Raw genomic sequence first — 12,769 nt, 5'->3', positions numbered from 1 at the left:
TTGGGGTATAATGAGAAATGAGAGTGTTTTGGGGTACTTGGAAATATTAATTTTTGTAACTATTAAGCAGGAGAAAGTGCATGTGGAAAGTTGGGCCTGTGTCCTCATTTTTAGGTGAGAAAGCAAGAAGGTGGGTCAAGGAATTGAGGAGCAGGTGAAGAGAGGAATTTGTCAGATTAATCCATGCTGATCCAGAGTGTTTTACTGCTCAAATTATATCTATCAAAGAGACTAATTCAGTCAGGGATATTTATAGAAAATAAAAATTTGGGGAAAAACACCTGGCTAATTACAGTGGAGTGAAATGTCTAAAGTTCCTGAAATAGCTTTTCCTTCAGCAGCTGTTCCAAGTGAAAGACTATTCTTAGAGTGGGTAAGAGATAATTAGAAAAAAAAAAGGGAGAATTGAAAGAAATCCCTCCTGTATTCCATAATTCTCTGAGTTTCTGTGCAGTGCCCCAGGGGTACAAAAGGAAGGAAGAGGGATGAGAAGCACACAGATGGGATTCAGGTCAGCAAATTGCTTCATGGAGGAACAAATTCCAGCCTACTGCCTTTTTATAAACCTGTTTCTCAGTATTTAGCTGCAATTATTGCCTAATTCAGGTGATCTGTTCCTAAACATTCCCCCTGTGTGGGGTCTGAGTTATGTGGACATTGAATATAGATCTTCCAGCAGGTGATTGTTTAAAAGTGCAACGTGTGTGTTGCTTCTAATTAACTTGTTATGACTTAAGTGTGACCAAAAAAAGAAAAATCATGCTTGGGTATTTTAAATTTTAAATAACTTTGCTGTCTGGTGACACTGACTTGGAACCGTTTGGCAAAACCAACCTAATATTGAATTCCCAAGGAATCATCATAATTATCTCTTGAAATAGTTAAGTAAGATCAAACAGCATTCAACCTTTTATAAGTTAACAGGGACTTGGAGGAACAGTATAAATCTCAGTGAAATGAAATTTTAAGAGGAAAAAAAAAAAGAGATGCTTAGGGAAATATCCAGAGCTTGAGAAAACCTGACCCTTTCTTTTTTTTTTTTATGCAAAAGTGCTTTATAGATACAGTCTGCTGAGCCAGGGAGAAAATTCTGGCAGAAGTAAATGTATTCCCAGAAGAAATTAGTTGTCTCAATTAAAGATGAGAAAATTCCATTTTATGTGTTCTCTTCTGTGTTTTATATGTTGATTCCTACAAGGGTGCCTTCAAGCTAAGAGTAATACAACTGTCATTTTTTAAGTGCATTTTAAAATAAATTTGTCTCTCTTTTCCCAGCTGGAAGAGCTGGAGAATGAAATGAGCCAAGAGAAACAAAGTCTTCAGAACAGTCAAAATCTGAGCAAGGATTTGATGAAAGAGAAAGCACAGCTTGAAAAGACACTGGAAGCACTTAAAGAAAACTCCGAGCGACAAGTGAGGGTGGAATTCCGAGTTTTCCCTCTGCTTTGTGCTCTGCTGGTTCTCCTTTTGTGGGTTTTCCCAGGCAGGAGGGGACTGTAAATGCAGATTTGTGGGCTTTGCTGAGCTCTGCAGTGAGAGACAGGACTCATTTAACCGTGGCTTTGCTGCTTTAGAACTTTTGGGGGGGTTTAGAACCCTTCTGGGGCTTCTGCGGGCTGGGCATTTGCTCCGAGGGTGTGGCTCAGCCAAGACAGGAATTTGGGAAGTTTGGAGAGAAGGCAGACACCTCTCCATGGAGGAGAACAGGTCCCAGGCGGCTGGGCAGCGTTTGGAGCAGTGTCAGTGTTCATCACAATTCCAGCAGCCTGTCCCACGGGGGGGATCCACCACATCCAGCTCCATCCTTGCCCCCTCCACGGAATGTTTCCCAGCTGGCACTACCTGGGCTTATTTCTGGGAAAAGCAGAGGTGATCTCAGGGATGTGAGGGAATCCTGATGGCACTCAGCAACAGTTTGAGAGGAGACACATCAAGGTGACACTGATTTGTGAGTTAAAAAAAAACCCTGGACACGCTGCTCCGAAACAGAGAAAGGAAATCGGGAGGAATTATCTTCTTCCTAGGAAACATATTCCTGGATCTACCTCAAGGATAAAGGCAGAACTTACATCTCAATTTTCACTTTAACTGGCATCTGGGTCTTTGTAAATGATGAAGCCTGCACCTGGTGGGCACTGGCACCTCCTAAAGGTGTCTGCAGAGCAGTCCAGAGGACACGTGGAAAAAAGTCTCCTGGAAACTTCTGGGAATCCCATATTTAGTAATCGTGTCCTTCAGAATTACAACTGGAGTTACCTTTTATTTTTCATGTGTATCTTTTTATGTAGTTATGCCACTTGCACCCCCTGATGACATTGCCATTTTTAAGTGCAATTTAAAAAGTACAGCATTCTGAAATACAGAATATTGTTTCAGAATGCTGAAGGTTTTTAAAGGCCTGATTTAATCAGTAAATGAAATTCCAGGCTTAGAAAAGAAAGAAGAAGAAAAAAAAAAAGCTTGGCACTGAAGCTTTACTTTAATTTAAAGGTACATATGTTGTTTTAAACATGTTGGGGTAGGACTGACATTTCAGTGGGACTGTTTCTGCTTCAAAATAATAAATATATTTTAAAACAACCTACTAGAGGGCTGGTGGCTCAGGAGCATCTTCCACACCTCTTACAAATCCTGGATGGGACTGGAGTGAGGTTCATTTGAGCTCATCAAAAACAGAGCCATTCCTGATGATTTTGTGTTAAACTGGGACGATGGAAGCAGAATCCATGGGAAGCAATTCCAGCTGTTCAGGGACACACCAGGTGCTCCCGAGCTGGGAGTTGGTTGCTGGTGGCTCCTTTCAGAGCAGTTTGGCATTGCCATGGGTGTGTAATTAATAGTTTTACATCCACACTCCACTAGGAGAGAACAGTCTATAATTTTCTTGCTCTGTTTTTCACTGCAAGCAGCACTTTTGCTTTTCTGCAGCAGAGTTTATTGTTGAAACACCCCTTACACTGGGTTATTAGTGTACAGTTAAATATTGATCCAAACAGTTCTCTGCATTTTGCTGTCTGTTGTTACGTGTCCAAATCGCTCCAAATTATTTGGAGCAACCGAACAACTCGATAAATACTAAAAATTGAGATGTGAGTTCTGCCTTTGTCCCTGAGGCAGATCTGGGAATATGTTTCCTCATTCAAATATGATTTACTTTCTCTGAAGCTGTTTTGGAACAGTGTGTCTAAGGGTTCTTTTTAAGTCAAAAATCAGTGTAGCTTTGTGTTTCTTCTCAAATTGTTGCTGGGTGTGATCAGGGTTCCCTCGTATCCCACACCTCACCTCTGCCTTTCCCAAATGAAATAAAGCTGCTTCTGTGGCTCCCACACCTCCCTTCATCTCAGGTTGGGTTTAGAATTTGACTCCTGTTCTTTGTGGATTAACATCCCTGATAATTACAGAGGTCAAGAGAAATAATCTAAATCTAATTCATCCACAAATGGAAATGCAATTCTGCTGAGGCACAGATAAAGCTTGGGTTTGATTGGTGCTTTTTTTAAGTTTTGGGTTTGTGTTGTGTATTGATATTAAAGAAGAGGAGATTTGAAGATTCAGTTTGACTTACTTTGTTGTCAGACTTCCACCTGGGTGCATATATGTTTATGATTCTTCAAAGAAATACCAGTAGAGTCAAAAATTTGTTTTTTAACTCAAAAGGGAAATGTGATGTAATCTTACTGTCTTAGCAGCTTTCAGTTTGTATATGAATTAATTCCTTGTTGGTGTGTTGTTCACCAGTTCACCATTTTCCTCCCCAAATTAGATTAAACTGTTAGAACAAGAAAATGAGCACTTGAATCAAACCGTGGCCTCTCTCAGGCAACGCTCACAGATCAGCGCCGAGGCAAGAATGAAGGAGATTGAAAAGGAAAACAAAATCCTTCACGAGTCCATTAAAGAGACCAGCAGTAAGTTAAACAAGATGGAGTTTGAGAAAAAACAAGTCAGGAAAGAACTGGAACACTACAAAGAGAAAGGGGAGAGGGCAGAGGAGCTGGAGAACGAGCTGCATCGGCTGGAGAAGGAGAACGAGCTGCTACAGAAAAAAATCACTAATCTGAAAATCACCTGTGAGAAGATCGAGGCCTTGGAACAGGAGAACTCAGACCTGGAGACGGAGAACAGAAAGCTGAAAAAAACCTTGGACAGCCTAAAAAACCTCACTTTCCAGCTGGAGTCCTTGGAAAAGGAGAACGCGCAGCTCGACGAGGAAAACTTGGAGCTGAGGAGGACAATTGAATCCTTGAAGTGTACAAGCATGAAAGTGGCACAGCTACAGTTGGAAAATAAAGAGCTGGAGAGTGAAAAGGAGCAGCTCAAAAAGAGCCTTGAGCTCATGAAAGCCTCTTTTAAGAAGACTGAACGCTTGGAGGTCAGCTACCAAGGGCTGGACACGGAAAACCAAAGGCTCCAGAAGGCCCTGGAAAACAGCAATAAGAAGATTCAGCAATTAGAAAGCGAGCTCCAGGATTTAGAGTCTGAGAATCAGACCCTGCAGAAGAACTTGGAAGAGTTAAAAATCTCTAGTAAGCGCCTGGAGCAGTTGGAGAAGGAGAACAAGTTGTTAGAGCAAGAGACTTCTCAACTGGAGAAGGATAAGAAACAGCTAGAAAAGGAAAATAAAAGGCTTAGACAGCAGGCAGAGATTAAAGATAGTACTTTAGAGGAGAACAATGTCAAGATTAGTAACCTGGAAAGGGAGAATAAATCTCTGTTCAAGGAAATCGTGGTGTACAAAGAGTCCTGTCTGCGCCTGAAAGAACTGGAGAAGGAAAATAAGGAACTGGTGAAAAGAGCAACCATTGATAAGAAAACCCTGGTCACCTTGAGAGAGGTAAAGAAATTGGTTATTACTCTTCCACCATAATCTGCTTGTCATGGGGAGAAATCAGAGCTGTGTTTCTGAAAAAAGGCTCTACTTTGTGGGTTTTTAGGCTTTAATCTGTGTGCTCTCACCATCTTTGTGCTTACAGCAGGGAAAGCATTGGATAATCACAATTTATCAAACATTTTCCCTTCACTGTCGTGCTCAAGACCAAATTTAAAGGGAAATTCTACAGAAAGGAAGAGAGTACAGTGAAATCATAGTTGCAGTGTAGTGTCTGATCCAGCTGAGAGCTGACAACTGGAGGGAGGGGAGAGTTAACGCTGAATTATTCAAGTCATGTAGTGATCAAAGGCTCCTGTCTGAGCACTCCTAGAACTGAGACTACGTTATTAGATTTCTGTGGAAACACTGACTTGTGTTTCCTTCTCTGCAAGGACCTGGTGAATGAAAAACTGAAGACTCAACAGATGAACAACGATCTGGAGAAACTTGCCCACGAGCTGGAGAAAATCGGCCTGAACAAGGAGCGGCTCCTGGAGGACGAGCAGAGCAGTGATGACAGGTGAGGGTGGCAGGGCCCACCTGAGAGAGAGAGCAGAGGAGGGGCTTTTTCATTCAGGAAGGGAAAACGGGCTTGTGCTTCTCTGGGATTTTTAGGGCACACTCACAGACCCAAAATGGAACTCTGAAATGAATAAGAGAGCTGATGTGCTGTTACATTCTGTGACAGTGAGTTGCCACTTTTTGTTGCTAAGAAACTCACTCTGAAGTATGTCAGTAGATCCAGTTAATTATAATTAAATGTTTCGTGTTCCAGCCAGCAGCAGGAACAGTGGCAGTAAGAGATAATCAGCTCAAAGTGTATTTTTTTTCCTTTTTGACACAGATAGTTTTTACACCTTGAACTGTCTCACTCTTTCCTTACAACTAATCCCTCCTACAAAAGGAAGCTGCGTTCCCACTGGCCCTGGTGGAAGTATCCAGTCCTTGAGTGTCTCCAGAACTTGGTGCTGGCTCCATCCCTCCTCCACACCTGCCATTGGGAACCAGCTGCTACCCTGACATCTGTTTCCTCTGCTGGGTTTTCCTCTTCTGTCTTACCCTCCAGGGATTTAGGGAAAACCTGTGGCAGGAGAAAAGCAGAGTATCATGGGCCTCTGGCCAAGCTTTATTGCCCAGTGCTGTTCAGTGGGGTGATCTGTTGTTACAACTGATTGTCATGAACGTGTAGGTTGATTTGGGGTTTTCTGTGTCAAAAGAAACCCACATAACTGGATTAAAAACCCATATGGTTCCCTTTTTTGCTGCCAGGGCTCTGTTACTGAGGTGGTGCCAGAGTCCTGGGGGTGAATCTGTTACCACCTCTTGTTTTCTCAGCTCCCAGATGAGCTCAGGAAAGGCTTCAGAACTTTTTCTAGTCCGGTCATTTGGATGATGGAAATGAAAAATGTACAGTTTTTCTCTTCCTAATTGGGGAGAGTTGCTTGTGTTTTTAATGAATATTCTTGGTGGCACTTCAGTCTTTCCAGTGGGCTCTAAACTGGCCACGTTTTATGAGTTAACTTGGAAGTGCTTCCCATTTTCCCTTGTCTTTCCAATGTCTGTTGTCCTTGGACAAACACATTCATGGACTTTGAATCTGAATACCCAGGTCTCAATGACATTAGAAAATTTGTGCCATCTTTCATTGTTAGGTGTTCAAAAGGGAAACTGGATATTGGATCTCTGCTATTTGTCTTTTTTACGTAATTTTGTGACTTTTCAGTTACAGAAATTCTTATTTCCAACCAAATCTGTGCTTCAGCTCAAGGAGGTGAAATATTTTATGTTCCACTAGTCATAGGCTGCCTACTGTTCCTGAAATCCCTGAGAATTACTTGTCATATCTTCAAATGTAGGATTCCCATCCTTCTACTTGATGCCACTGGACAGCTTTCTGCTTATTAATTCTCTTCCCATTGGTCTTCTGCTCCAGTTCCTGGCTGGATCTAATGCTCTTGTCCATTCAGGAGCCTCCTGCAGTCTGTGCCCTTCACTGAACTGATAGATCCTTCAGCAGCCAGCATTAAAAAGGGGGATATTAGTGGTTTGTTCTCTCCAGCTGTGGGGAGCAGTGGGATGTGTTCCAGGTTCTGAGCCTTGTGCACGGTGACTGAACTGCTTCAAGTGATTAATGAGTGTGGTTTTCAGTATTTTCTGTAGAGGGGACACAGTTATAAATTGATACAGCCTAAATCTGACCACTTCTGTCCCAAATAGGCACTTTGGGGTTTTTGGGTGCCCTACAATATTGTAAATATGGTGATAAATGGAAGCTTTACCCGTCAGGGGTGCTGACAGTCTTAAAATCCCAGCAGCTGGGCTGAGGGCACAATTTGCACAGTCAGGCACCAGATGAGTGTGCACCTGCACAGTCCTTCCCTCTGTGAGCTGGCAGGGAATGGGAACTGAGGGAAATCCTGCTCTGCAAATCCTTCCCATCCTAATTGCGTTGGGGTCCCCGCTGGATCCTCTGGAGCGGAGCCAGGAGGAGGAGTGCAGTCACCACACCCAGGGTAATGATCCAGATAAACAGCCCCCTCTTTTTGTGTGCCTAAAACACATCTGAAAGAAAGCAGGAGTCAAAAATGGGCTTTCCTACCATCTTCTGTCAGCTTCAGGCATGGGACTCGCTGGGAATACCGAGGGGTCTCCATGCTCTTGACTCCCAAGCATTTTTGAGGGTGGCCATGAGGCTTCGTTCCAGGGTTCAAATGCCTCAAATAGGTTTGGAAAACATGGACTTTTTTTTTGTTCTTGACCAGTAGGTACAAGCTCCTGGAGTCCAAACTGGAATCCACGCTCAAGAAGTCTCTGGAAATCAAAGAAGAGAAAATCGCTGCTTTGGAGGCTCGTTTGGAAGAGTCCACAAATCTCAACCAGCAGCTGCGTCAGGAGCTGAAAACAGTAAGGAAAAGGGCATTTTTCTGGGAGATTAAATGGTTCCTGTGTGAGCTGTTGTTATTCCTGGTTTTGGGTAAGGCTGCAGAAAAGCTGGCTGTTGTTTAGGTAATGGAAAGCAGGACAAAGGTGTGCCTGCTTTCAAATCTGTGTTGGAATCGCATGAAAAGCTGTAGAGTTTATTCATTGTTCATTGAAAATGTCAGCTGGATAAATTATCTGGGGCTGATTTGATTTGGGAAGTCATTTCCAGTTATATTTCCCCACCTGCCTTCAAGAGCCTGAGCAGAGTGGTTAAAAAAAGAAATGCAGTTGCCTTGGCTGTAGGATTTTATTATAAAACTGGGGGGGTACAGTTGAAAACACTGAAATAAAATAGGAAATAGAGGTCTCCTGCTGTTAGGAAATGTTTGTTAGGGTGAAGTTATCCATACCCATAAGTAATTTGTGCAGCATCTCCCCAGACAAGTACAAAAAGCAAATTTACAGTCACAGTAACATAGAACTCCCTATTCTTTGAGAAGTGGCACGGCCAGGTAATAAATTAGGATGTCTAAAATGGGAAATTCTAAACCTAATCTGAGTTGTCTTAAATAATTCCAGGTGAAAAAGAACTACGAAGCTCTCAAGCAAAGACAAGAAGAGGAGAGGATGGTTCAGAATTCCCCGCCGAGAAGCGGAGAAGAAAATCAGTCCGTCAGCAAGTGGGAGAAGGAAAATCAGGAAACGACCAGAGAATTGCTGAAAGTTAAAGACAGACTAATTGAAGTGGAGAGGAATGTAAGATGTGATTTAAATGTGACTGTGGTTGTTTGTTGTTGGCTGTTGCAGTCCTACAAATGAGTGTTGGTGAAGTCTGTCATTTGTCATTTGGTTCACATCCCAAGAGGAATCCGAGTTAAATAGTTTATGGAGCAGCTGGATTCTGCTCTGAGGGATGCCTTAAAACACTTGACAGGCATTTCAAAGGAAATATGAAAACCTGAATTTGCCCTTTTGGATGCAGAGCTCTCTCTTAAATCCCTCTGATCTAACCGTTATTCTCCTGGGGCCTGGAGGTGTCTCTGCTGTCCCTCCAGAAGTCCAACACTCATTACCTGGTTTTCCATCATAACCCTGTGTGTTCCTTGGTCCTGGAGGGTGATCCCCAGTGTTGTTGCACCCCGTGAATCCCTTGGAGAAGCAGCTGTGAGCTCCCCCTCTGTGTTTGTTTTCCCCTCGTGCCCAGAACGCGACGCTGCAGGCGGAGAAGCAGGCGCTGAAGACGCAGCTGAAGCAGCTCGAGACTCAGAACAACAACCTGCAGGCCCAGATCCTGGCCCTGCAGAGACAGAGTGTGTCCCTGCAGGAGCAGAACACCACCCTGCAGACTCAGAATGCCAAGCTCCAGGTGAGGGTTTCCCCTTTGGCTCCCAAAAATAAAATTACGGCTGTTTTTCCGACAAAATCAATGTGGTCTAAGTCACATTTTGCTTCTGGTGCTGACCTGGGAAAGAAGGTAATGTGGGAATAATCTGCACTCAGAGAGGACAAATAATAGTCTGTCTGCTGGTGAATAATTCCAGTCCTAGAAGTTGGTTTTAATCCTTCACGTTTGTCCAATTTAAACTCCTGACTTTATACTCTTTAAACTCTCAATTTTATATACTTATGAGTAGGGTAGGTTCTCTTATCCTTCTCTTAAGCCTTCTAAGATTGCTTGGGGTTTTTTTATTTTAGTTATACATCTAAATTAGGTCAGGGAAGTGGTGTGTCCAGAGAGATTGTAATAAATTTTGTCTCTTTTTATAAGTAGCTTAAAAAAAAAAAAAAAAGGCAGAGCCATACCTAAGAGGAAAATCAAGATGCTTACTAAAGTATAGCATATATATTAAAAAAATATAGAATACTAAAAAAAAACCCAAAGCAACCCCTACCTAAATATGTAAAGACTGAATGTAGATAATTCAGAGGCAAAAGAAAGGTGATGTTTGACCATGGAAATTATTAAAATGGTTCACCTGGAATCTTGCAGCTCTCATGGCCAAGATTCAGATGTTGTCCTTCCTGCTTCAGTAGGGTTATTAAATAGATATCTCTTTTTTGTCTCTAGAAGTGAAATGTTCTTGCTAATGGATCGATTGCTTTTTGGAGTTCTAAGAATCCAAATTCCTTAAAGAGGGAGCAAAAAGTCCACAATGCAGCAGAAGCAGAGTCAGAAAGGATGGAGGGCTGGTGGAAATCCAGGCGTCAGGGACTTTTTAAACGAGGCAAATATGCATTTGGTGAAGGCCTGGAGTTCTCATCCTGACTTTCTGGGAAGCAGAACCCAGTTGTCCCAGGGCTGCACTTTGTGCTGCCACATTGAAATCTCGTCAGTGCACAGCACTCCAGGGAAACAGGACTCTTGGGCCTTCTCTGATTGTTCAAAAGCAGTGGGCAGGGGCATGGAAATATCCCCTTTTAACCACAGGAGGATTTGTCTCTGGGATTCAGAACTCTGAGTATTTTGTAACCCCATTTGTCAGAAAACCCCAGGAGTATCTGTGCAGTTCCTTTTTTGCCTCATGCACAATGGCACAGGCCTTTCCTCTCCGGCAAGACAGCTCTCCATCAACTCCAGATTAAACTGAAAGGGGGGGTATGTTCCTGAAAATCAGAACTATCAGCCCCATCTGAAGTGAAATCTCTGTCAGAACTGCTCCTGGCAGCTAATTCTTCTCTCCCTGCTGGTACCCACGAGGAGCAGACAAGAGAGGGGATGTTTTAGGGGGGAACTGGGAGCTGACAAAACTCGGGATTCAGCCTGGGCCGTGCCGTGAGACATGACTTCATTTCCAGGGAAAGGTTCAGCTTTCTCCTGTGTAACAAAGAGCACTGCAGTTCCAACAGGAAGGGATTTGTTCCCTGGTAACAGCAGGCACTGCAGTGGGAGATGGAATTTTTTTTCCCTTAATAGATAGCCCGAGGGTTTTAGAAGCCTCAGGAGTTTGTGGTTTTCGTCTCTTGAATAGGAAAGAGAAGGGAATGAGCCTGATACAGGTCAGGTGACAAGATATCCAAGGATTAAATTTGGTTAATCTTTCCAGAGGCACAAAAAGTGAAGTTGTGGGTTGGTTGGGGTTTTTTAAATTTGTCTAATGTTGAAGGCTTTAGTGTGTTAATAGACATTAATACTGCTCTGACATAATTCTGAACTATTTCCACAAAAGAATACAAAATAGAATGTGGGGAGTTCCTTCCAGCTGCTGTTATTTTATTTCCCTTTCTCTCTGTTAAATGAGTGCTCCTGTTTGAACTCTCATTGTAAAAGGGTACGTGGGCACCATAGAGATTTTAAGGTGACAATACAGATTCTCTACAATAGAGGTGTTCTTAAAAATAGATCTCTGTGCCAGCATGAAAGTTCCTTTTATTTTAGTCATGTCACAGATTTGGCTTATAATAGGATCACTGAGGAGCCATTTCTCCCAGATGTTTTGATGCCAGAGGAAAATGTTGTTCTTGTCTAGATAGCACTTTAACAGGTATTGAAAGGTAAATAAGAATTTGATTATTTAATCAAATTAACTAGTGCTTAATTGATTAATCGAATCAATTTAATCATATGGTTCAGTGCTTTCCTGCAATACTACCATAAAAATATTCCTGGAATACTTTGAATTGGAGCTGTCTTGGGGTGTAAGAAAAGAGTATTCCCCTGAAAGGCTGGCAGGTAATGGAACAACCAGAAGGTCACTGAGGGTTAGGAGATAGACACAATAATCCAGACCACAAAATTAACTCACAACAACCGTTTGTGGCCGCAGGTGGAAAACTCCACCCTGAACTCCCAGAGCACGTCCCTGATGAACCAGAACGCCCAGCTGCTCATCCAGCAGTCGGCCCTGGAGAACGAGAACGAGGGCGTGCTCAAGGACAGGGAGGACCTCAAGGGCCTGTACGAGGCCCTGCTGAAGGACCACGAGAAGCTGGAGCAGCTGCACGAGCGCCAGGCGGCCGAGTACGAGTCGCTCATCGCCAAGCACGGCAGCCTCAAGGCCGCCCACAAGAACCTGGAGGTGGAGCACAAGGACCTGGAGGACAGGTGAGCACTGCCCTGCTGAGCAGCAACCACTAACGAGTTTGGGTAGAACTAGCTTGACTTAAATCCTCAAGATTTTGTGCTGGTTTAAAAGTAAACCAGCAGGGGAAATTAACCCAACTCAAAGGAGAGATTATAAATCAGAATAACAATTTAATAAGATAATATAATAAATACAATTATACAGACAAACAGTTGGTTTTAACCCACAAAACCCAAATGTATAACCCAGCACCCTGGGGCATGAACAGAGTGGTGTTCCTTGGGCCCCCTGAGTCCAAAGGAAAAGGAGAGGGGAAAAACCTGTTGGTGAGAGTGCTGGTGCAGTCTGGTTGAGAGTGGTGGTTGCAGTCTGGTTGAGAGTGGTGGTCTCAGTCTTCCTCTGGATCCCACAAGTGGTTAAAAAAGTCCCAAGACCCCAAGATTATCTATCCTCCAGTTCAGGCAGGAATGCCCAGTGCCTCCCTCAGGGCGGGGAGTTCCACACTGGGTGTGAGCACAGGAGCATCCTCCTGTCTCATGGGCCTCTTAACACCCAGTTATAGCCTGAGGAGTCAGGGCTGCTCTGGGCAGAGGGTGTAAATGGTCTGTTGAGAACAGTTTCTGGGCACTGGCATGGAAGGCTGTAGAATACCCAGTTTTGGGTTCCACCCATCCAGTGATGAACTGGTCCCAGCTGTTCTAACTAGGACAGATTTGCAACTTTAAACAGTCGCCATTTCATAAAAACTCCATATTCTCTTCAGTCCACAAAAAGGCATTTAAATATTGTCTTGGCGTGCAGGTACAATCAGCTGCTGAAACAGAAGGTGCAACTGGAAGAGCTGGAGAAAGTTCTCAAGGCAGAACAGGAGAAGATGCTGCAGCAAAGTGAAAAGCACGAAACGGTGGCGGCAGAATATAAAAAACTTCGCGATGAGAACGAAAGGTAAAGATGA

At 43.3% G+C, this 12,769-nt stretch overlaps 1 protein-coding gene across 16 annotated transcripts in view; it reads left to right on the top strand.

Moving 5' to 3' along the window:
- The window catches only part of CCDC88A (coiled-coil domain containing 88A), a 60,958-nt gene that overhangs the window by 31,355 nt on the left and 16,834 nt on the right, over positions 1-12,769 (top strand). For 14 of the 16 annotated variants that reach the window (XM_064650957.1, XM_064650956.1, XM_064650955.1 and 11 more), the window contains exons 14-21: positions 1,276-1,413; positions 3,764-4,834; positions 5,263-5,390; positions 7,633-7,774; positions 8,372-8,548; positions 8,997-9,158; positions 11,557-11,834; positions 12,616-12,759. In XM_064650957.1, coding sequence (XP_064507027.1) covers positions 1,276-1,413; positions 3,764-4,834; positions 5,263-5,390; positions 7,633-7,774; positions 8,372-8,548; positions 8,997-9,158; positions 11,557-11,834; positions 12,616-12,759 — 2,240 coding nt within the window. The remainder of the gene's footprint in view (positions 1-1,275; positions 1,414-3,763; positions 4,835-5,262; positions 5,391-7,632; positions 7,775-8,371; positions 8,549-8,996; positions 9,159-11,556; positions 11,835-12,615; positions 12,760-12,769) is intronic. The other 2 variants (XM_064650951.1, XM_064650943.1) reach the window with 1 other exon arrangement.

This window comes from Pseudopipra pipra, chromosome 3, assembly GCF_036250125.1.
Source record: "Pseudopipra pipra isolate bDixPip1 chromosome 3, bDixPip1.hap1, whole genome shotgun sequence".
Lineage (NCBI taxonomy): Eukaryota > Metazoa > Chordata > Aves > Passeriformes > Pipridae > Pseudopipra > Pseudopipra pipra.
Note: the sequence above shows the minus strand (reverse complement) of the source record. Positions and strands in the feature narration are given on the sequence as shown.